This window comes from Camarhynchus parvulus, chromosome 1A (genome assembly GCF_901933205.1).
Source record: "Camarhynchus parvulus chromosome 1A, STF_HiC, whole genome shotgun sequence".
In the NCBI taxonomy this organism is placed as follows: domain Eukaryota; kingdom Metazoa; phylum Chordata; class Aves; order Passeriformes; family Thraupidae; genus Camarhynchus; species Camarhynchus parvulus.
In genome coordinates, this window is record NC_044586.1 from 40,456,963 (window position 1) to 40,482,097 (window position 25,135).

Consider the following 25,135-nt stretch of genomic DNA (forward strand, 5'->3'; position numbering starts at 1 on the left):
CCTATTTTGACATTTATTAGTGCATCTACTTAAAAATATGTAACCATATTGTATTTTTTATGTTAAACTTCTGATGAAAGGATTCTATTCCTTCCTGTAGCTTCCTTACTCATTAACAGAAGCCAGTATCACCTCCTTAAGCTTGTCTGCATGTGCTTACCTGTGCAGGTCTGTATGTGGAATGAAAAGGAGGCTCTATGACCTAGATTTTCTGTGTTTCTTAATTTGATGTGGTGTCAGTTATATATGTTGTTCCACATATGTGCCAATCATGAGTTGAACTAAAAAACCTCATTGTTATGTATTCTATACATGCTAGCTATTTATAGAACCACCTGTATTTTAAAATTCTTCAGATAGTTTGCACAATTTATAGTTACTTTTTGATGTCATAACACAAGGAATGTGAAATGCCTCTTAGTATGGCATGTCAAAATCCTGTGTCAAATTCCAGAGACATTATTTCAACATCCTCCATTAAAAATATAGCAACATGAAATCCATCAGATCTAGTGGTGCAAAAACTGTAGTACATGCACAAAATCATGCACACAAAGACTATCTGCCTATTCAGATGACTATGTTTCCCACACAGTGAAGTCTCAGTATAATGGCAACTGAGGTACCTATGGGCTGCAAGAAAATCCAAATGACCTGAATCATATCATAATCTGTTTGCAATCCAAAGAAGGCCATCAGAAGAGTGATGTAATAAGCACTTCCACAGCAGCAACCAAATAAGTGCAGTCACTCTTTCCCTGCTGAATGCCAGGAAAAAACTTTCTATGGAATACCACAGTAGTGCAATAAACCTCAAAAAATGTGTACTTACGTGCCAAATGACAGTAAAATTGGTATTGATTAAAGGTAGATTTCTATCTCTATTAAAATATTATACCTATATATTTAACAAAAAGGCAAATGAATGGCTAAATGAAATGTGAAGAGCTGTGCTGTTTATGGAATAATTTTGTTTTAGCAGCAACATAAAGGAACTACTTAAAGGATTTTAAAGGAAGTAATAACTGCAGATATTTCTGTAAGTGTAATGTGTATTCAGCTTGTCTTACCCCAAGCATGTACTTAAACATTCAAGGAAAAGCCAACTTAAAACATCATATAGTAAGGGGAAATAAATGCATTGAACATATTTATGGTTCTACAACAAAACCTTCCTACATTTTTAGAGGAAGACAATATTTACAGCTCCTTGTAATTTATTTTGGACTCACAAACCATTCAATACATTTTATATATTGGTATTACAAACTGTAGATTATTTAGGCTTAGACTTAATTACTCTAGTTATGTACGTATCTTTCCAAACTCAGCAAACATTGCCAACAGAGAGCTCCATGTCTCTCTCAGATCTATTACTACTCATATATTCAGACAAAATTTCCTCTGAATAACTGCACTGCAAAACTGCTAGTTCAGCACATTGAAATGAATATTACTATACTGCTTTCTTAATAGCAAATCACCACTGCCAGTATGTGGATAGATTAATGTGGATAGGTGTGGATTTGCCCTACATGGCTGCCTAAACACATTTCCATTCAGCTGCTCACAGCATTTTCAAGGAGGTCACTTATAATGCTGTGTCATACTTTCATTTCCTAAGTGAGGGGCGTTACACCACTCGCCTGATACGCAGGCGAGGAAATCTACCAGTTCTTGGTAGGAACAGGGCTGTCAGTCATTCAGTGAAAGTGTGACTCAGCAGCTCCTTAGTCTGTAAAATTACTCTGCACATAGGAGATAAACAGGAGGGGGATGTCTTTCCAAGCACATAAATTCTCTGGTATGTATACAAACAAAAATATCCTTACCACCACACAGAATTTATGTAATAATTTTGTTCATTAATTTATTTCAAATATTCTCTTCACATACAAGGAAGAGTGTATAAACTAGGTTATTTAACCATTCCTAATTTTTGCCAGCAATTGATCCATGAAGATTTCTTTGATTAAAGATGTTCATTTTATTTACCAAAAAACTGTACACATTAAGGTAGGAGAGTGATTTTTTTCTTCCTACAAGAAATGGGTTTGTAAATTTGAGTCATAATTATTCACAACTAAAAACCATCTTTCAAAATTAAAAAGTAAATGGCTACAAATTTTCTACACATGGACACCAGCCCACTTAGAATACTCAGACCTACAGCAAACAGTCTAAAATGTCAGGGAGAAGTCCTTCCTCAGAACATGCAGAACAACACACATCAACATGAATACAGAACAACTGCAAAAAAAGTCAAGGTAAAAGCTGCTTGCTGACATTTTATGAAAGACTCCAGGTCTAAATTTCATTCTCTAACAAAGGAGAGAGTACCTAAAACATCTTGAACAATCTTCATTTTCTCTACAACAGGAATCCAAGGGAACTGAAGTTTCTCTCAGATTGACTAGGACTCTTCGACTTCAAGAACAACAACCACACAACGCAGAGTAAAGGTGTATAAAGCCCAATTCTTACTGTGCAAAACATGGGGATATCAAACGAACTGATCAGGAAGAAGTCTGGGGGAAAAAAATTAGAAATGAAAGAAGCTTTTGTAAATGCCTAAGTAAGATTTGTCACTGCTTATGATAAATAGCAAACATGGGTTCAAAAGTGATTCAACAATTTCATGTGGATGAGTACCAGAAATTATGAAATACAAACACATGGATACAACCTTTGCTTCAGCAAATCCCAAATCCTAAACATCAGATTGCTCAAACATTCAACTGCATGGTCCTATCCTCTTTCTTACCTTTGCCACAGAAAAATCCTCTACTGGTCACTATCAGACACAAAGTATCAGTTTTTAGGGACCTATTGCAATACTGTAAATAATGATTCTTGTGCTTTATGCACTGGAGATAAAAAATATAATTTTAAGTTCAGTAGGTAATGGTTGTCTACCACAAAGTAGGATCCAGTCCTCAAGATGTTTAGGAATAGCAGCAATTTTACCAATACAAGGCTAATGCATACTCATATGCACACACATGAATTTACAGAATAGAGATCCAGTTGTAATATGTTTTTATTGCTACCTCTTTTCATGGTATTTTTGACAAGAAATACAAAGCGAGGAGCTGATTTTCTTGGTTCACTGGGACTTTGTTATCCATCAAAATACAGCGCTTGCTGAACTCCTGCCCTAACTGGCCTTTTTCTTTGCCTTATCAGTGCATACACAATTATCCTGTCTGGTAAAAGCACAGAAACCTCTTCATAACTACACAATTGTTCCAGTTTTATTCCCTTCTGCATACACCTCTTGCATAGCAACTTGCCCAGATAATGTCATCTAATTTCTTAAACTTACACTATTTTTAAGGGAGACACAAAAATGCAAGTGACTCTCCAAAGATATGAAGCATTATTTGGTCGGCAAAAAATGTCCTCCAAGATCTACTGACACAGTAAATGATACTGATGCACAGACTGCTGTAGTAATGGCAATAACATCTCTGGGAATCCAAATGCATATCTTAAATTATACTCTCTGCCACCAGCAAATGGTAAAAGAACAAAAATAGTAGCTCTTATTCCCATAAGAATCTAAACAAAAATATGTGGAATGGCTTATACAAAATGGTAAGAGTTTCAGTTAATTAACAAATACCATTTCCAAAGCTTTTCTAGATTTGTACTATACAAAACATAAACAAAAACAAAATAAACCAAAAATAAAAACAAAAACAAAACAAACACCACAACCTTAAAAACTTATGTAAATTTCACACTGGGAAAAAACATCAGAGTTTGCTGAGTGGAAAAGATGAATCAAGATTAACAGAGGAACACTATTTTTAAAACTCCTAAAAATGTTACAGAGTTAAAAATATTAAGTAATAACTATTTTTATAGCAGCAGGCAATGTCCATTTAAGGCTGACAGTTTCTTGGAGTTATTAGTACTACATATCACATGCAGCTTTCACTGTTTTGAGTTTATTGCAGTACAGCAGCATAATCTGATGGTTTTAAAACTCAGAATTGATCCCTGTTTTTGGCTTAAATCCAAGTTATAATTATAGTAAATGTACTAATTTTTTGAAAGAATACTGCTGCTTATATTTTAACATAGTGATTTTGTTGTTTTCATATTGCAAAACTGAAACTAGACTAGAATAAACACAGAGGGAAAAAATTAAGGCTTAAACCAAGTTTAATATGTAGCTCCAACACACCATCACAAAGCCCAAGAGGCAGGATATGCAATCCTGCATTCCTTATGCACTCGTAATTCCTCTTGGCTTCAGTGGAAGTTTTGTTTAAGAAAGCATACAATCAGAACCTATAATTTCATTAATTGCACACTACAGGCAGTCCATGTGAGGTAAGAAGCATGAACCAAACTGGTTGGAAGGATGATGGAACCCATTAGCCCCGCCTGCATCTTTGTGGACCACTGAGTCTATGCAGCAAAACCATGAATCCTGGTTTTCCCTACTCACTCATGCTTCCAGCTCTTCCTCGTGACAAACTGCATCTGTCATGTAGACAGTAGTGCAGATGTTTCATTCAGGACACATCACAGCTCTCAGGTCTCTGTTACTGTTCTCCATTACCATCCTTCCCCAGACTCCTGGCAGTGCTGAGGGTTTCACCCAATGTAGATCCCTACTCTGTTGGGATTTTTATATTATTCATGCCAGGCACAGACAAAATGAATGTTATGTAGCTATTAGTACAGAGTGCTTTGAAATATTACATATTTCATTAGATATCCTTTGGGCAATTTAGGAGGCATCATCTAAAAACCCTGTGAACGGATTTGACTTTAACAGTATTACTGTACACATAACTTTTCCATGCATACCATAAACATAAATGACTCTACTGGATGTGTGTTACAGATAGTTTTATGGTATCTCTCATGATTTACTTCTATACGTAGGAAGAAATAGCATGGGAAAAAACTCTCCCATATTATAAAGGCCTTTCATTTGCTAAAATATAAGAGGAAAAAAAAGGCACTTGAAAGCTAGTTCTTTTTCTAAACGTAAAAACAAATAATCAAATTTTAAAGGAAACCATTCACAGGGTGAAGAATTACAGGTGATGTTACAGTGAGGTGTCAATCTATAGATAGCTCTCCACTGCAAACTGACATTTAGAAGGTGCACAGCAGATAGTTCTTCAGTTACAAAACCCCCATTATCTCCATGTATAACAAATTGAAAACTCTAGGTAAGTTCTATCTGTGTCACTGAACACAATCCAATTTTTACAACACATAACTAACAACAAACTTACAGTTTCCTTTAAAACAACCTTAAAACACAAAGCAGGAACAGAATCTCCAGACTAAAAGTAAAAAAGTTTATTCTTAACTATCCTAAATGTTCAAACTTTGTAAGGAACCTTCCAGTGTGTAAATGCACACAAAAGAACAAAATAAAAAGCAAACAAATGGAAGATATAAAAATGAGGGTGAGTTAGGGATAAGGAGGATGAAAAAACAAAGGAAAGGGGGAAAAAGAACAAAAGAACACTTTAAAAAAGAGAGAAAGAAAAGCATGACAATGAAAACAAATGAATCGTTGAAACTATGGTGGGAGGAACTGATGAATATTAACTTTTATTATTCCGATTACAAAATACATTTCAAAATTGGATGAAACACATTCTATGTATGTTTTGCCAAGGACATTCTTGGCAATTACAAAGTCAGGAAAATTATAATTCAATCAGTGAGGCATTACTTAAAACCACTTGAAAAAAGCAGATCATTTGAACCAGCAAACAGACTGCATGGGTAAAATTTTACAGACTCAATATTCTGGAGCAGTGCAGATTGCACTCGCATGTTGCAGAGTTCCAATAATGGGGCCATTAGAAATACAGCAATTTTTCTTCTTGGGTGCATTTTACCAATCTTTCTTCTAGTAAATGAGCAACAAAGCCTCATCATCGTTTTCCATATAAAATGAGGATAGTTCTAGAAAAAAAAATCAAGCCCTTGTAGAGTAGAACTTTTATTTTGCTAAAAAATCTGGTTTAAACTTCTTTAAAAGCTGTACTGTCCACGACAACCAGATCACATCCATAAAGATGGTTGCTGCATTTATCAGGCGCATGTAGGGCACTTTACCATGCACGGAATCTGTGCGCTTGCCTTGAAATGGATGATACAGTCCTAAAAACGTTACGAATACGTCATTACGTCTGTTGCTACACTGGCAAAACCCACAACAAACAGGTCACCTTGACCTCTGTCATGTACTCTGTAATTTCACAGAACTGCTGACACCCGAAGAATGGGATTGACGGAAAAAGGCACCAGGCATTCACCATTCCCATTGGAAAAAGAGTGTGCCCTGCGTTCCCCGCAGTAGTGCTTATTTACATATCGCTGGGACTGCGCTGTGAAGGCGAGCGATGTAGCCTTTTGATTTAACCCGTCAGGTTGCCGAAGCCTTTGCAAATTGCCCGTTGCGCAGTCAGACTTTCAGAGGACCAGGACGCCGTGGACTGGCACTCCTGGGGGGACTTCACCACCCCTCACCGCCACAGGCACCCCGAGTCGCGCTCCGCAGACCGGCTAAAGGCGGGCGCCGCGCTCCGGCAGGCGCGCAGGGCAGGAGCCGCTTCCAGCCCAGAACGCCGCAAGCTGAGCTCCGGGCTCATTTCAATCGCCGCTCCCGCGGAAGCAGGTGCGCCGCCGCCCCTGTGCGCCCCGGGGCTGCGCGGAAGGCGCCGCAGCGCGTCCCGCCCGCTCCCCCTGCCGCCCCGCCGCGCTGCGGGGGGCGCCTGACGTACCGCGCCGGATGGGGGCGGGGGACGACTGCAGTGATGGAAAATTTTCGGCTCCTGCATCTCCTGCGCGTGCCCTCGCCGGTCCCCGCCCCTTCCCAGCTTCCACTCCCGCCCCCCATCCCGGCGTCGGCGGGGGCGGTGCAGAATCTTCGGCGGCGGTGGCGGTCGGGTGCCGCCGCCTCGCGCCGCCCGGCGCCTTCCCGCCCGCTTCCCGCCCCGGCGACAGTCGCGGGACAGAGTCACCGTCCTCCCGCCTGTCTCAGCCATGGGGAGGCTCGTGTCCCCACTGCAGTGGGCCCAGGAGCGGGGATTCGCTGTCCCTCGAGGGTGTGAACTGCTCTTGTGTCCCGGAGGCCGGCACTGCCCCGGCAGAGCAGACAGGCAGCCGCCCCTCGCACCCTCCACGGGCTCTCGATGCTGCAGAAGAAGGGAGCGAGGGCGATAACGCAGGGGGTCAAGGGACTCGGTGGCAGGGCATCCTCCACACTCGAGGCTGGCAGCCCCAGTCTGGCGTGGGAGTGCACTGCTACCGCGAGGACGGGAGCTGGGGAGGCTGATTTGCACCCCCCTGTCCCGCTAGAGACAGCAGCCAAGCGGGCCCCTACCCCCGTCAAGCCTCCTTCGGAGCCGTGTCCCTGCACCGTGAGTGTGAGGAGCTGCGGTGCGCAGTAAAGCCCCGCCGTCCACTTCCACGGGGGGCCGAGCAGCAAAGCTCTCCAAATCTTCTGGAGCGGTTACCTGAGGAAAAGGAAGCAGGATGTTCTGTTTCCCCCTCTCTTCCCTACATGGGGTTTATCGTGAATCACATCACTGGGGGCAGTCTGTCATTCCGGTTTACTTCCCGAAGGAAGCGTTCGGGGAGTCTGTCGGCTGCCCTCGGGCTCCGGGCTTGCACGTGCGCTGCGGCGGGTGTTAAAAATAGCGAATGACTGCGCTGGGGAGCTATGAGGGTCGGTGGCACCTCATCCGTGCCGGAGGCAGGCGCGAGGTGGAAGAGAGAGACAGATCCCGGGTGAACCGGTAGCCACGGGTGCTGCAGTCACGCTGCGGATGCTGCACTGGGCCGGTAGAAGCGCCTCTCAGGCAGAACGCTTCCGACAAGCGCCGCAGCGTCCCGTCTCAGCCGTGTAAACCAGTGCCCCAATGTAAACACTGGAGAGCTCATGTGTTAGCGGCCGCGCTCCCGACCCCCGCCGGTGACCGGCTCCCAGCCCTAGTCGGGGACGCCCCCCGCCCGCTGTGCCGCCTAGCCCCTGCCCGGGCGGTGGCAGGGGGTCAGTCGGGCAGGACGGGGGGGCGGCGCGCCTGCGGGCGGGCGGGCGCCGCGCCCCTGCCATGACACGCCCACATTCCTGCCTGAAGAGCGGCGGCGCCTCGAGGGGGCCGTCAGACCGGGAGGGACGCCGGAGCGATACAGACGCGAAATTTTCTTTCCTTTTGATACCTCTGACTTTTTTACGCGATTTTTTTTCTACCTTTATTTATCTAGGGGTTTGTTTTCGCTGACATTTCATAGTTAAGGGCTCTTTTTACCCTTGCAAGAAGTAGCAGCGGAGACAGGAGAATCTCGTTATTCCGAGGCTTCGGGAGAAACCCTCGCTTTCAAGCTCGCGCGTAGAAGGTACGGCAGGGGCTGGCTATTACCGGGCCGCCAAGAAGAACGGGGTGACTTTTCGGACGGAGCACGGCTCGTCCTTCGCGCCTTTGTGCGGTGGCAGCGCCCCGGCTTGTCGCCAAGACCCTGCCGGGCTCCGCCGAGACGCGCGTAGGGATGCGCTGCTGCTGCATCCCGGAAAGGCGGCAAAGCCGCAGAGCGACTGCGGCGCGACGCGGTCCCGCGACCGGTTTGCGTTTTCCCGTTGGAAACGCCGGGTCGCGCGGTGTCGCCGGTAGGGAGGCGGGAGGTAATCACAGGGAGGGACAGCCGCGGGGCGGGAGGCTCCGGCAGCCGATGTGACAATCGCCCATCGGTGTTGCATCAGTCTGCTCTCCGCTATCGGGGCGGGGAGGCGGAGGGGGGGGGGGGAGTGCGGCGTGGCGGTGCCGCTGTCTCGGTGCCGCTGTCTCGGTGCGGTGCGGGCCGGGCGGTGCCGGTGTCGATGCCGGTGCCGGTGTCGGCCGCGCGCCCCCGCCCCGGCGCGGGGCTCACCTTTGTCCGCGCGCCCCCCGCCCCGCGCGCCTGGTACTTTTCCACTCGGCGGCGGCGGCGGGCGGGGGCCGCGGGGCCACGTGACGGGCTCGCGCCCGCTGCGGCACTGACGTCGCCTCCCGCCCCCTCCGCAGGCGCGGCGAGTCCCGCCGGCAAGGACAAAAGAGCGGCCGCCGCCGAGCCCCGACCCCCGCCCCGCCAGCATGAGCAGCGCCGAGATGGGCAAGTTCAACATCTCGCCCGACGAGGACAGCAGCAGCTACAGCTCCAACAGCAACGACTTCAGCTACCCCTACCCCACCAAGCCGGCTGCCATGAAGAGGTGAGGGGGCTCCCGCGGCGGGCGGCACCGGCCGGAGACCCGGCGGTGCCGAGCGTCTGTCGGCAAATCCGTACGGAAACACGGGAATCGCTGCGGCCGGAGACGGGCGCAACGCTCCGCGCACTGACACATTCGCAGGTGGGGTGGTTCTTTCGGGGTTATTCCGTCGGTTTTTCCTTTTCCCTTCGAAATGGATCGGAAATGCTGATCGGGAAGTGAATATGCAAGGTTCCCGAAAGAGTCACTAATGATGTAACGTTGTTTTGCAGCCACTATGCGGATATTGATCCAGAAAACCAAAATTTCTTGCTCGACTCCAATCTTGGAAAGAAGAAATACGAAACTCAGTATGTAAGTACCCAGCAGTGACGTTCCAAATAAACAAACAAACAAACAAAAATGTACTGCCAATTTTATGTTTGTTTTAATTCTGAGATGACTAATAACTTTCTATTAATTATTACCTATCCGTCTTTCCTCAGCATCCGGGTACTACTTCCTTTGGAATGTCAGTATTTAATCTGAGCAATGCTATTGTGGGTAGTGGCATCCTTGGTCTTTCTTTTGCCATGGCTAACACTGGAATTGCTCTTTTTGTGTAAGTATCTTTTGACTCATCAAAAAAAACCCCATCTTTCTGGTGTGTAATTCATAATGGAAAAATACATGGTGTAAGAATATGACCCCTAGAAAATATCCAGTCACTTTCATAGGTGAAAAATTGCATTTTAGGCTTGTTTTGAATTTAAGGATTGTGATACATTCAGAAGAACCTGCAAAAATTAAACCAATTCATTGCAAGTTCTGCAACCCTCAAAAACATTTTACAGTGAATTTTCCTTGACTTGGCTGTAGTTTCTCCATGAATAACTGATAGACTTCCCCTGAAACTTCTATTATCCAAGTCCCAGTCAGGGATGTGATCTATGCTTTCCTCAACTGACATCACTATGCCTACAGAGTTACAATGTACTTAACCAATAAAGAAGTCTGTTTTATTGCTGTGCTCTCACTCTCTTCAGGGGTATGGTTTCAGTTACACCTATAAAAATTTCTGTCTGCCTGCAAGGGAGGGATGTGGAATAACCAGCCTGTCTTTATTGGCCTGTCTACATTGGCAAAAGCTTTGAGGTGTAGGGCAGGACTACAGTAATGTAATTGGAAATGACATAAGGATACAGTTATGTACAGTGCTTTTAAATGTCTTAGGAAAGTACATTTTTCATGTATTGGAGGCAGTTCAGCTCACACAACATGTATTATCAGTGACTTGTCTGCAAATGGGTATCCATGGGTATGTTTAAAGGAGCTTTGTGTTTTTATCCTGGAAATAGATGAATGTGCTGAATGTTCAAGAACATGTGAAGAGCAATGTTTAGTTCAAAATTTCCCTGACTCTGCTGCCAGATTTCCAGAAAGTAGGTCAGATTTACTTCCAGATGTTTCACAGTGTATCGGGTGGTGCTCAGGTTTACTGAGGAAACTACCTATGTGTGAAGTCCTGACCTAAAGGATTTTAAACATATGGTGATTTGTTAATCTTTTACTAAGATTTTCACTTGCTTAGGTGATGCTAAACCGAATGAATGACTTAGCATGAATCTAGAATAGATATTCATGCTCTAAATATGTTCTGCAGCACGTGAAAGCTAGTCAATGTAATGCACATTAGAATGTCTCTGAGGAGAGGAAAAAAGAGCATTTAAGGTTAGCTATTTGAACAGACTTCAGGGGTCCTCCTTTCTGAGGAAAAAAATTGTTTAAAACTGTCAATTTAGCCATTGGGTGCTGAGGCAAGTTAGTTGCTTTTTATTTCCAGATGCTGCATTCAGATCTTATTTGCATTAGTGCTGTTTGAAAGACAAACTAGCTTGCTACCTTTCAAAACTTGTAGATGGTACAGTTCTGAGGCAGGAAAGCAGTTAATCACAGATGATACTGAGGATTTATGATGACAATGAGGGCATTACAGGCAGCTCTTAATAACTAGGTTACAGAATCAGATCCAGATGCAGTTGATTAGGCAGTAAGTTCTTCGAAGACTGTGGAGGCACTTGTGTAAGTGCTGTGACTTGTCACTTGTGTCAGCACTAAATAAATGAATAGAATGGTCTGGAAGCCAGAAACAGAGTGAGCTTCAAGATGAGTTTGCTGACTGATCTTGTCAATACTGTAGGCAGCCATTCCATGTTAGGACTGAGAGGTGCAGGGTCTGTGCTGTTTTAAAGTAGTGTAACCCTGGCACATCTCAGCTGAGCTGTTCCTACCTCATGGCTGAGTCAAATCCTAGTTAATCTCTACCTGTCAGAAATAGAGAGGTTTATTTGTGTGCATGTGTCAGTGTTAGTGAATTGGCACAGTAACGTAAGTTTCCTACACAGATCTCTGAAGCTTCTCAGATCTTTTTGTTTCCAGTTCTTTGTGCTGCACTTTACCAAGTGCAGGACAAAGAACTGGAAACTGGTACTAACTTTACCAAGATTAAAACTGACACAAGAGGAAATGTATTCTGGGAAGCAAAGTTTGCCCTTTTTAAGCCATTTTTGATATGCTGATTCTCAGGTTTCCTATTAAGCAAAATGCTTGCATTGGTATAAGGAAGACCAGGGTTTTTTATTTAATGCCTTGTAATTTTCCACTGTGTTCTCCAGCAGCCGAGAAGTCCCCCCTAGCGTGCCACTCCAGGAAGTGCATTTGTTGTGGGAGAGATTTGTTGTTGAAAGACCCGAATTTTAGGTGATGCAAATGTGCTTCTGGAAATAATATGCATTGCCTGTAAAAGCTGTGGGGAAGATAAACAAGCCACTAGCGATTCCCATGTAAGCACATCTGAAGAGTTAACTTTTGAGGAAAGAATTTTTTTAAATTACAATAGATGTGTATTTCCATTTGAAAACACAGCTCTCAATGAGTCTGAATTTTCACTCAATTCTTTAAGGCTTTTGCAGTTTCATCCTTACATAAAAAAAAGAACATAACGCAGGTTTAAGCTGAAAAGCTGATTTCTTTTAAGACCAAGAGATAATCTTCACTTCAGCTGTAGTTAGCCTCAATGTTGAACAGGGGCAGGAAGATGGGAAAAACACAGTTTCTTACAAGGATGCAAACCTTCCCCCCCCACCTGCACGCATTCCCGTTGATAATTTTATTTATTACCAACTGTAGCCAAGTATAATAGCCTGACACTTGGTGGTGCTTATGCCACTTTAGACTGAATAGAATCGTTGTTCAAGCCTACATTAGAATTTCTTTGTATGCCTCTGAAATGAAATTTAGTATAAAATCCTTTCTACGCACAGCATTAATTGGGTTTTCAGAACACTTTTAGCTGACCTTAGAATCCTTCCCCATATAATAACTTAATATGGGTAATGTTTATATTTGATACATTTTTATTTAATAGGGTTCTAATAAGTTGTTTATGGTCATTACAAATTTGTGTGTTTTTCTCTTCCCAGGATTCTTCTGCTGTTTGTCTCAATATTTTCTTTGTATTCAGTGCATCTTCTTTTGAAGACTGCCAATGAAGGAGGTATGGCAAATTACTATTTTACAAATATGTAGTATTTGTTTCTTATGATATTTTCTTGAAATACACTCTTCCAATGGGATATCGTATTTTCTTTTAGGATCTTTATTATATGAACAGTTGGGAATGAAGGCATTTGGTATGGCTGGAAAACTTGCTGCTTCTGGATCAATTACAATGCAGAACATTGGAGGTGAGGACAAGATCTTAAAATGTCTGTACTGTCAATAGTAATTGTTCCCTGCTTATTCTTGGAGACTTATTTGTCACACAACATGTGTTCATTAACTACTTGTGTTCAAGTGAAGTTATGAAACATGTTTTGTGATTCTTGCATCGTGTGGCATATTCTATATTTGTAATGATCTATGATGTTATTCACCTACAGCTATGTCAAGCTACCTCTTCATAGTGAAATATGAGTTACCATTGGTCATCAAGACATTTATGAACATCGAAGAGACCACAGGGTAGGTGTTAGAACTCCTCATCAGAGAAACTATTAGGAGAAACAAATACGGAGACTGTATATACTTTTATATGAAGACCACGTTCGGTACACCATAGGGTAGCTTCTTATTCAGACAGAGATACAGTAAGTTTTCCCTTCCCCTGAGTGCTTCACTTCATTTAGATCCAGCCTGACCTGGGGAAAGGGTAGAAAAATACAGGTATTGCATCATATTGCAGAAAGCTGTTCTGTAAAGAACATCAGGTAAGTGTTAATGTATGTACCAGTCAGTACATACACTTGATAAGGAAAGATAAATGTGATTGTGGTTGGTTTTTTTGTTTTGTTGGGGTCTTTTAAATTTATTTTCTTAATGCATTCAAAATTGTTCGGTCTGATTAATTTAGTTTTCTAGTATAAATACTGTGGCAAGTGATTAAATGTAAGACTAAGGTGCAGTTATGCAAGGAATGTCTTAAAGAACGGTTCTCAAAAAGAGTCAGAAACTAGATATTGACCTAAACCAGAGTTTATATACCTAAGACTAGAGTGGTAGATGCCTTGCCATCTCGCCCTGGAGACACCTTGACTCCAGAGTGGCTTTCCTGCTTGGCTTTAAAAAGAGGATTCATTTTATCTAACCCTATTTTGAGTTCACCATTACAATGGTCTTAGTACAATCAGTGGAGAAGGGTGATCCTCTGTAGGGATCAGTTTGGCGCGCCTGACTTAGACACATTTCGTGTGTCTCCAAAGAGCAGGTGATCATATCACTCTGTATTGAGAGGGTGTGTAAAAACAAGATGCCTGAGTTCAGATGGATAGAGTTAAGTGCTATAAATCTCACTCTTCAGAGTTGTACTTCTGTGCCTTGTCCTGAAGTGTCCCAGTCTTGAGAGGGCTGAGCAGCTCAAGACTCCAACTTACACCTAAGCCTGAGTTCAGAAGGTAGGCATTTTTCTGCCGTGTTCCCCAAGGGGTTCAAGCCATTTGGTGATGTTCATTCAGCTTGCTGATAGATACTGTCATAATAACAGTGCTAGCCATATTTTTTTTCATTTCTTTTCATTTTTTAATGTACTTGAATACTGCACCTACCCTTATTTACTTAGTAGTGTTGTTTAAAAATCCTTTGCTGGGAAGCTTAATTTCTCTCCCTTGGCTGAATTCAAGTCCCGTGTTTTTCGATTCTTAAGAGAGCCCTCGGAGTAGCCAGTATTTAGAAGAGGGCTCGGAGGCAAATATTTTTTAACTGTCCCATCTTCAGTAAAGAATTCAAAACTGGTTGCAATTCAAGAGGGAAAGTTAAAGTCTGTGAATCTCTCTGGATACAGCTGCTGCTCTGCAAATCTGGCAGAGAAAATTAAGAAATTGACATCTGTATCTTAAATGTTTTCTTGTTGGCTGGGACTAGGTAACTGTACACTGATTTAAAGTAAATATTTTCTCAGTGCTCTGGCAATTGTGAACCCCGTTTAACTGACTCTCTCCATGCATTGCTTAGGGGAGTCTGGGTGGCTACCATTGGCATGGATTCCACTCTGGCAGCCTGGGGCCCGAAATGTAAGCACTTACCTGTTTGAGTGTCCCAAAATAATGCTTACTGTAAAAGAACTTCTGGACTTCTGAGACAATATTGCAAATACTAGCTCCATTATTAAAATTTGTTTAGCAACTTCTAAAGTATTTGGCTATATTTTAAAACTGCACAATCCCATTCTTTACTCTTCAGGACGGAAAGACTTTGAAGTCCTTGATCTGAAAGTCCTGATGGCCTCTCTATGGTATGCACAATAGCAGTGCATGTTCTTGTGACTGTATCGACTGCAAGAAATTTCTTTGTTGTGATTTCTTTTAAATTTGCCACAAGTTACTATATTTAAAAAAAAAGACAAAAAAGGTGTATGGTGTAATGTCCTATACATCTGAAGTTTTTAAAATACTCCTTTTTTACATCTAGTTATCCCAAGTAACCATCTGAGGAAGGAAATGACTACATCATTTTTGCATTTATTATGTAAATCCAGAGCAAGTCTGTTAATTATTCCATATTTCCATTATCATATAAAAGGCTATATAATTCAGCAACTGAGTTTGCATATACAAATTTAAAAATTAAACTTTTTACCTAAATAGCATACAGTCCATTTTAAAATAAATACTGTTAAATGATATCATAATAGGATGTAAAGTATTAATACTTGGGAATAAATGTGTAACTCAGTGTTACTTTAATTGCTTAAAGCATATAGGATGGTCCTATAGGACTTTGTTTTTATGTGTTTCTAAAAAGATGTTAATCTTCTAATGCTCAAAAATGTTTTGTGAAAAAATAGTTGCTGCTTCTTACAGAAAAAATGGCAGAAATGTTCTGAAGGAAAAAGCCCCTGAAGTTCTTACCATGTTTTCCCTACTGAAAGGGACGAAATGTGCCTCCAAGAGACTCCCAGTGCTTGTTGGAGTTTTCTCAGCCAGTGGGCTTGAGCTACTGCCTTACCTTCAGCCCTCGCCTGTTTTTCTTTAATTCCCACAGGGCACCCAACAGAATTTTATTTCCATTAAAAATGGAAACCCTGCTGGGGCCCTGCAGTATTCTAACACATCTGGAGAGCTGGGAACCAGCACTTAAGAAAATTATATTTTTTTCTGTGATTGATCCCACTTGACTTTTTTCTAACCAATCATTTACTTTTCTGTCTTCTGACTTCCAGATGTTATTATTTTTATAAAAGGACACTAAAGGAAAGGCACAATGCAGGTTTGGGGTGAGATAAGAAGCTATTGTAGGGTGTTAGGTCCATATAGGAAATTAAACGCTGTCATTTGTGACATCAGGTAGTGCATTTTTTTAAGGAGCCATATGTAGTAGAAAATAAGAGGGAAGACTAAACTGCAAATGCAATTTTTAAATCCTTAATTACTTACAAATATTACCTTCTTTTCTACAGACAATGGTATCTCAATGGTGACTACTTAGTGCTGCTGGTGTCTGTCATTCTCATTCTTCCCCTGTCCCTGCTGAAAAATCTAGGTAAGTAATAGAGAGCAATCAAAATAAAAATTTCACCCATTGGAAGAACTGTGGTGAAATGTGTTGATGCAATGTTTGAGTCTTGAAATGCTGTGTGAATTAACAGCTGTCTCCAAACTTGTCTCTTGGGACTACTTAGCATTTAGGTAATTGCTGTCAATCTCCTTGAATAAAGGAAAATAAAAACCAAGACAAGTATACTAAATTACAGATGTGTTTGTGGAAGATTAAAGGACAACAGATAGGATGGCTTCAGAATGAAGCTCAACAGTAACTTTCTGTTTCTGTTCTTATCCCAGAGTTTGACCTATTTTGGTCAATGGTGAAATAATACAATATTGTTACCAGCTGTCCTGTAACAGCCTTTAAAGCGTAGGGCTGCTAACTCTGGGCAGTATCTTCTCATTTTAGATCCCAAGGAGTAACAGAATATTCATGCCAGATGTTTTATCTGAAATGGCTGTAATTCAGTGATACGTGTGCATAATTCAGATAACAGGCTGTTTATTCAGAGAATCCTGTAGTGAAACTTCAATAACTGAAGAGTCTCACTGTGAATTACTCTCTCAAATTACTATTTTCTAGAAGTAAATCAGTAAAAACAGAAGGAAAAGGCTAAGTTATCTGATAGTGTGTGCTGTTAAAATTAATCCTATATCATTCTTAGTATACAATAAACAATTCATATGGTTGCTGCTGTGAGTTTTTTAGTTTGCTTCTTTTACTCGTAAGTTAAAAAGTTTTACATTACAGACTCACTGTATGTACAAACCCTAATATGTCTTTCAGAACCTTCAGATCTGGGTCGGGATTAGCCAAAAGTCAATGAATAATTAATTTGTTCTGTGTAATGCTAAGGAAATGACAATCTAAAGAGATCACTTGACAGAATATATTTTGCCATTATGTTTTGACTTGAATGATGTTTCTGTTAATTATACCTAAATTTTTTTTATCTTTCTTGATCACAGGGTATTTGGGCTATACCAGTGGATTTTCCTTACTTTGCATGGTCTTCTTTCTGATTGTTGTAAGTATAATCTTGTAAACTTCTTGTGAACTTTACAGTGCTCGTAAAACTGCATTTCAAAGTGAAATTAAGCAGTTTCTAAAATTTTTCACATCTTGCATTAGTCAAAGTAATAAATGCGTGGTTTTATTTCTAGGTCATTTGGAAGATGTTTCAGATTCCTTGTCCTACAGACAGTGTCATCATGAACATGACATTACTTAATGCAACAGTGGCACCTTTGATAGCTGAAAATATATCAAGTGAGGATATGTGCAAGCCAAAATATTTCATCTTCAATTCACAGGTAACTGACCAAAAAATCAGATACTCTGTTGAGAATAACTGAGACTAAGCATGTAGCAGATAAATTAGATCATTTTTCCTTCAAGCAGTTGCCCAGTTTTAAAATTGGGATGTGTTAAGACTTTCTGTTCCAGTAGACTTGGACACTGTTTACCTCATGGGGACTGGGCTTTTCCACATGCCAAATACACAGAAATTAAAGGAGCTTGAAGTGCCTGTTCGAGTGGCAAAAAACACATCTCTCATTCGTTAGCACAGCATTTCTCAAGCTTTCTCAAAAAAGTTAATGAAGCATTTTAAAAAGTAGATTGCAGAAGAAAATTGTAAAGTGTGCAAATAGGATGTTTGACTTGTTCCCAGTCACAAATTCTTGACTCATGAATGCTCCCAATTACAGTGATAAATCTCCACATGTGTAATACTCAATACCAAGTTCAAGATCTAATGGCTTAAACCTCTGAGTTGCTGAACATGATTTTGAATGCAAATACATTCAGCTCGCCATGGAATTCAGTGACATTTGAGACTATTTGGTACCTCAGGATCTGGCTTTAAGAAAATATGAACTTGTTTAAACTTTTTCTGCAGTTTCCATTGTAAAGAATAGCTGGTCTTTATCACCAAATAAGGCCAAAACTGAAGAATCTCCTGATGATTTTGTAAAGTGAATTTCTAATGTCTGTTGAGATACTTAAGAAACTTTTTTTCTTTTTCAGACTGTTTATGCTGTCCCAATCCTAACATTTTCCTTTGTCTGTCATCCTGCAATTCTTCCTATTTATGAAGAACTGAAAGGGTAAGTGTTATATATCTGTAATTTCACTGAACAAACAAATATAGTATGTTCTCACTACTAACAATGTTACTTTTTCTTACAGCCGAAGCCGTAAAAGAATGATGAATGTGTCCTATGTATCTTTTTTTGCCATGTTCCTCATGTATTTGTTGGCTGCTCTCTTTGGATACTTGACTTTTTATGGTAAATATTGCCTCTTTGCTTTCTTTAAATGTCTTATGTTCTGCAAAATCACAGTGTTATTTTAAAAATAGAACAAGCAAGCATTTACTATGCATTCTAAATATACACTGTTAGTCGGGCTTTTTTTTTTTTTAGTACTTCTGTAAGTGCACACCCTAAAGGAGATCAGTAATAGAATTAGGCCCAAGACATAGGATTAAAATTGGATTAAGCCAGATTCTGTGCCTCCAAGTCATCCCTGTGTAAAATGGATACATTCTTACAGGAGCTCTTGAGCCTTTCAGTTCATATTGATGATGTAACTGTAAAATTTGCGTGGAATCTACAGCAGAAGCACGTTTAAGAAGTATGTCAACAAAATCTAACTAAAATACTGTTTTCTTTATAGGAAAAGTTGAACCAGAACTGCTTCACACCTACTCTGCTTATCTGGGTGCTGATGTTCTCCTTCTTATTGTGCGTCTTGCTGTGCTTATGGCTGTAACCCTCACTGTACCTGTAGTTATTTTCCCCGTAAGTAATTTTTTTTTTAACAACTGTACTGCTGCAGTCATTTACTGATTTGGCAACTCCTTTTTATTAATTGAAAAACTGAAGAGTTTTTCGCTTAACTGAAAAAGGAAACATTCTGATAAACTTGATAAATTTTAGCTATACTATTAATTCAATAAATATGTAACATTTACTAAACACTAATACAAATATATTCAGTTACACAGTGTTCCTGGTATGATTATACTGGGGAAATGAAACAGATTGCCCCTCTATAAATAAGCTTACACTGTTGTATTATCAGCTTACAAAAGCCAGCATGTTTTTGTACATACCTTGTGGCGGTGATCTGGCCATTTATGTGTATATTGTTGAGCAGCATCCCTAGATGTTACAAAATTTCCTGGAATTTTTGTTCAAACCAGATACTTTTCTTTGGTTTTTTTCTCCATATTACTTTTGTCTGTCGCCTTCTATTAAAATCTGAAGCATTCAGGAAAATTACGTTAAAATACTTTCAGAAGGAAGGTCTAATTCAGGTGACAAATCACTGTCTTCCAAAATGAAGACTTAACTGTCTCTTTTTTTTTCCCCCCTGTCTTCCAAAGATCCGCAGTTCCATTACGCAGCTGCTGTGGGCAGGGAAGGAGTTCAGCTGGTGGCGTCACTGTTCCATTACCATTTCTCTCCTGGCATTTACCAACGTGCTCGTTATCTTTGTCCCTACTATTCGAGACATCTTTGGATTCATTGGTAAGCATTTTGTCAGATCAAGCAGTCTTTTGCATTTCATAAAAAGCAGTTCCAGTCTAATTAAAGTATAATTACCTGTTTATGAGTATTTATTTCCATGCTTTTTCTCTGCAGGTGCTTCTGCGGCTGCCATGCTGATCTTTATACTTCCTTCTGCCTTCTATATCAAATTAGTGAAGAAGGAACCAATGAAGTCAGTGCAAAAGATTGGGGTATGTATAGACAAATATGTAACTACACTTGCTTACTAATTCAAAACAAAAAAATTCAGTATCTTCTTCATGGTTTATGAATTTTGAAGTCCTGGTGAAGGTAGTCAGTGAATTAGCATTTAATGTTATCTTGGGTAGTTGCAAGGAGCTGCAGGAACTCAAAACCAAGGAACTGGCCATCACAAGACTCAGTTTACTTCAGTGACTTCTCTCAGCCCCTGGCCCCAAATCTCAACAGTAGCTGGGTCATTCTGTTGCTGCTAAGAACCTAAGAACTGTATTTAGAAAACCTTAACATTCTTCAAATATTCTTTTAAGACTTAGTTTTCCACATAAAAGCTCATATTTGCCAATTGCTTGGGTTATCTTGTTTGTTCTTGGTGCTCTTACTAATCATAGACATACTGCCTCATAATGCAGTCAGACATACTGAGACAGTCAGGTTAGCACAGTGGCATAGCCTGACTGGTTATCAGCAGCTACATTCACCTCCCTTAGTTGAGGGTGAGGTCTGCTATACTGAAAATAAATGTACTTTCTGATTTGAGAAAAGACCCCAAATATGAGAAAGACACTTAACTCCTTGTCATTGACTTGATCTCTTGTCTCTTTTACTTTGTCCTCTGTGAGCAATGGCATTTGTGCTAGTTCATGGGCATGAATTTATAGGTGAATGTTGTGTTTTACCAACAGTGTCATAGCAGAATCTGAAATACTTCTTTTATGTTTTCTTTTTCAGGCTTCATTCTTCTTTCTAAGTGGTATACTTGTGATGACTGGGTGTATGACACTGATTATTCTAGACTGGATCCAGAATGTTAAATCTGATGGCCATTAACTGCCCTGGTTTAATCTCTGTAATACACCACTTCAAATGCCAGTGTTCACTCAGATACCTACTGGGAATGAAAACGAGCTATTCAGCTTCCTTTAAAAGGCAGATTCTTTGTTGATGGTTCTTCTGATTGTAGAATATCTGAACTCTGTCTTTAAGAAACTATTCTGCATGATGGAAGTGGATATTGACATCAAACCACGTGAGTGTCTGGCTGAAGGAAGTGACAACTTTATTCCATTCCAGAGAATGGACAGAACTCTCTGTAGACTTTTATCAAGCCATGTTTGGCTTTCGTCATTGTTACTTGGATATTTTGTTATTTTACTTGAATGTGCCTAATGGAACCATTTGATGTGAGAAAGAACTCTTTAATTTACAGCAAAGTGTTTAAATAACCAATGAGAGAGCAAGAGAAAGAGAGAAACACTATTATTTTTTGTACCAAAAATTCTTATGGACCTCAAAAGCACTATTTTGACTTTAAGAAACATTTTTCTAAAAATAATGAAAAAATAACATAGAAGAGCTCGGAAAAATATTTAATTAGTGTCCTAAATTAAACTTAGTTTGACTTTTTTGATCTCTTCACTCATGTCACCAGTGACAGGACCCAAGGAAAGGGCATGAAGCTGAGTCAGGGTAGGTTTAGGTTGGATATCAGGAAAAGCTTTTTTACCCAGAGGTTGTTTGGGCACTGGAAAGTGGTCACAGCACCAAGCCTGACAGAATGCAAGAAGTGTTTGGACAACTCTCAGGCACATGGTGTAGTTCTTGGGGTGTCCTGTGCAGGGCCAGGAGTTGGACATGGTGGTTCTGATGGGTCCTTTCCCACTCAACATATTTTATGATTCTGTAGAGGCATAGTTAGAAGAAATTTTATTTTTAAAATGCTTCTAATGACCAAAACAGAAAATAAGCCAGTTCAGGTCAAAATTTTCTGATGCTAAATGCTTCCCATGAAGCTCCCTTAGAGAAAATAATCCTGAAAATCATTTCAGACTTACGTAAGTAACTAGTTACCAAAAATGATGTGGAAATGCAAATTTTCAAACTTTAAAAAAACCCACCCTTTATAAAAGGGTACATTTGAGAAAAGCATAGGTAATCTAAAATTGTAAAGATGACATTAACATTTCCCTTCTTGAGGTACTCAGTAGTGCAATTGAGTAAAACAGGGTCTGGGGTTTTTGCTTTTTGGGGTTTTTTTCCTGTTGTAGGTAGAAACTGAATGGCACTAATGATGCCATTAATACAAAACTTCCTCCTCAAGTTCCTTTTATTATTAAGGTCCATTGTCAGTTGTAACAATGTTTGTTGGGATTTTTTTCTATCCAATCTATCTTGAAACACTCTGTAGGAAAACAAAAAAGTCCTAATGTTGTCTTCTAGTTGTATAATATTTAAAAACTGTACAGTATTTCTCAAATTCCTCATCCGTTATTGGATTTTGAATTACTTGATTATTCTGTTTCTGAGTCAAATTCACAAAATAACTGCACCAATATTTCATGCTTGGTACAAACTCTCTTCACATACACAACTGGGATTCCTCTTCCAATTTATACTGTATAGTAGTATTAAAGATAACCTCATAGACTGGATAGTCATCTCATACTTCTTTGCTTCAGAAATAGATACGTTTCTAATGAGCCCTAGCTGATAAAACAGGTGCTGTATTGTTGTGATGAGCTATTTTGTTTCTAGTGCATGTTTGCTCTTTCATTCTTGTCCCAGGTTGAAGAGAGGTAGCATTTGTATAACAGCATACTTGGCTTATAAGAGGTTCTCAAACAGCAATATTGGGTACAAAAGCCTAGACCGAGATTATTAATGAAATAGTCATGGCAATGTGGTCAACTGTCTTCATCTGACACGATGCTGTAAAAATCTCATTTATGACGTCCCGCTCAGTCATCAGTGTCAGAGAGACCAAGTAAAGGCCTGTAATCCATTGATTAAACAGTGCCTGAGACTTTTTTGCTCTTGTAGAATTAATCAGAAATAAATCTAAACAATAGTCACCATTTGGCAGATAGTGTCAAGCTCTGCCCAGCCATTTAAAATCTATGGAAAAACAACTGCAGGTATTTTGTATTGATACTTCTGCATGACTGTAAGTACTGGTCACTAAGACTATAGAGTAAAACTGTAATGGCAAGTTAGATTCCTCATGTGTTATTTGTATAATTAATTCGGTGGTACTCAACTGGCAATTAATGATCCTGGAGTCAGCACTGACTAATGCTCTGTAGGTACTTCTCTGCCTCAGGTACTGTACATCCATGGCTAACTGCCATGTTACCTGATCTCCACAGAAGTGCTGAGCACGTGCCTCCTCAGTACTTTGGCAGCTTTTCTTCTTCCTCCACAAATGTGCAAAGGTGGAAGAGGATTAAAATGTTGTCTACCTTTGAGCAATTTGTAGCACATAAGGGATGAAATTCTTCCCTTTAAAAAGAGGAAAGAAAGTGAGAAATATCCTCCTTTCTCGCAGCAACCATAGAAGAGGAAGGAGTCGTAAGTGAGAAGTTACTACAAGATCCTTCTTGGCAACCAGAAGGGAAGAAGATTTTTGTGATGACACCTCATAGTGTATTGTACATGTCACTAATTCTCTGAATGTAGCAATTTCCAGATTATACATTATGTGTTATATAATTTGATGACTGACTCTCCACCTGCAACAGTTGAGTTCCACTTGGCTGGGTCGATTTCCAACATGTGATTTTTTTTTTAATTATTATTTTTTTCCAAACCTGTCTGTTAAAGTTACCTACATTACAAACCACCTAAAAGAGCAGCTTCAGTATTAAACCACTGTTCTGTCACCTCAGTTAGACATTACTGTCTTCCATGATATTTCAGTCATAAATGTAACATGTTATTTATAAAGCATTAATCCATTAAAACTAAAACTATTTTTCAATATTTATGATAGTCTATGTACATAAATTGTATGTGTGTATATACTGTAAGTATAATGTATATAATGTAGGTTTGGAGTCCAGGATTTATGTATATATTCCTCTCTCATTACTGATTGTTACAGCATTTCAAGGAGTTGTCCATGTTGTACATCTGTGTAACAGCTGTCAAAGGAAAGAGCCTTTTTCAACAAAGTGTAATGCTTACAGAGATGAAAGGAGTATGTTATGCCTAAGGTGTGTAAGAAAACACTAAGACTGTATTTATTACAAATGTATATGTTGCAATAAACACCGGAATCACTTGGGTCCATAGAAAGCATTGTTGGGGTTCATGTGTACTTTCTCTCTAAAATTCCCCATGGATGTTAGGATTTCCTGAATGCAGCAGTTAACCACCTCTGCGATCTAACGCGCCGGTACATCCGTGTACATATGTAAATACCCACCTTCCTGGGAGAGGCCAGCAGCCTAGCTACTGTTGCTGGCTAGACTGGTGGCCAGCAACACAGTTTCAATGAAACATTGTATGTTTGTTTTAACTGAAATAAATAAACAGATAATCCTAAGCAAGGGTGTGATGTTTCTCTTGGGGGAGGCATTTGGAGGATTTTCTTTAGAGATGATGCTAAAAGTGTACCTTTAATTTCATGCATCTTTAACTTACTGAGCACTTTTCAGAAAAGATGGGGAGGAAAATGGCATGCAACTATATCCACTTATGCAACTTATGCAACTTATGACACTACAAGGGTAAAGAGAATGAGTCTGGGCATGAGAGATCAAATTCTACAAGGAGCCTGCATTAAGTAATTTCTTTTATGGAAAAGGCATAGCTGGACACAAGACCCAATGTGTTAGATCTTGTATAAGTGTAATAAATGAGTGAGCCTTGCTAAAATCCTATGCCACTTCCCTTCATTTGAATGTCCAGGAGAAGAATAACTGTTTATAAAAATAAATAACTGTTTGTAAAAAGTTACAAAACCGGTATGCCTGGTTTGCTTCCATTTTGGAAACTGGGTACAAACCAAGAGTAGCATATGTGTTCTTGGTTCTCCATAACACTGTATATGTCATGTGAATATCTGTCCCAAATATTCAGAATTGGTTGAGACACTGGAGTTGTAACTCAGTGTGTCATGTGTACAGCAAAACACTATACAAAAGGAATACTTAAGAAAGGTAGTTATATGCTCTGAAGTTAGGAAATCCTCAATTAAGGTTGCATTAATTACAGGATTGCATAGTATGTTTTCCTGGAATCCTCACTTAGCAGCTGTTCATTATTTTATTTTTTTAAGATGCTTTCTGTGTGTGTACAGTGTTTATGTGTTTCCTCAAATTCCAAAGCCCATCCTGATGAGGGATGAATG

The 25,135-nt window shown here is 40.3% G+C and overlaps 1 protein-coding gene across 1 annotated transcript; it reads left to right on the plus strand.

Annotated features, from left to right (window-relative positions):
* Window positions 1–8,132: 8,132 nt before the first annotated feature.
* On the plus strand, window positions 8,133–24,328 carry SLC38A2 (solute carrier family 38 member 2). Its single transcript, XM_030959708.1, has 16 exons — window positions 8,133–8,385; window positions 9,048–9,235; window positions 9,505–9,586; window positions 9,718–9,833; window positions 12,694–12,767; window positions 12,865–12,957; window positions 13,153–13,234; window positions 16,164–16,246; window positions 17,218–17,276; window positions 17,413–17,562; window positions 18,278–18,357; window positions 18,440–18,540; window positions 18,929–19,053; window positions 19,641–19,785; window positions 19,900–19,997; window positions 20,737–24,328. The coding sequence occupies exons 2-16, from the start codon at window positions 9,117–9,119 to the stop codon at window positions 20,833–20,835; spliced, it is 1,506 nt and encodes a 501-aa protein (XP_030815568.1). The 5' UTR covers window positions 8,133–8,385; window positions 9,048–9,116; the 3' UTR covers window positions 20,836–24,328.
* The last annotated feature ends 807 nt before the right edge of the window (window positions 24,329–25,135 follow it).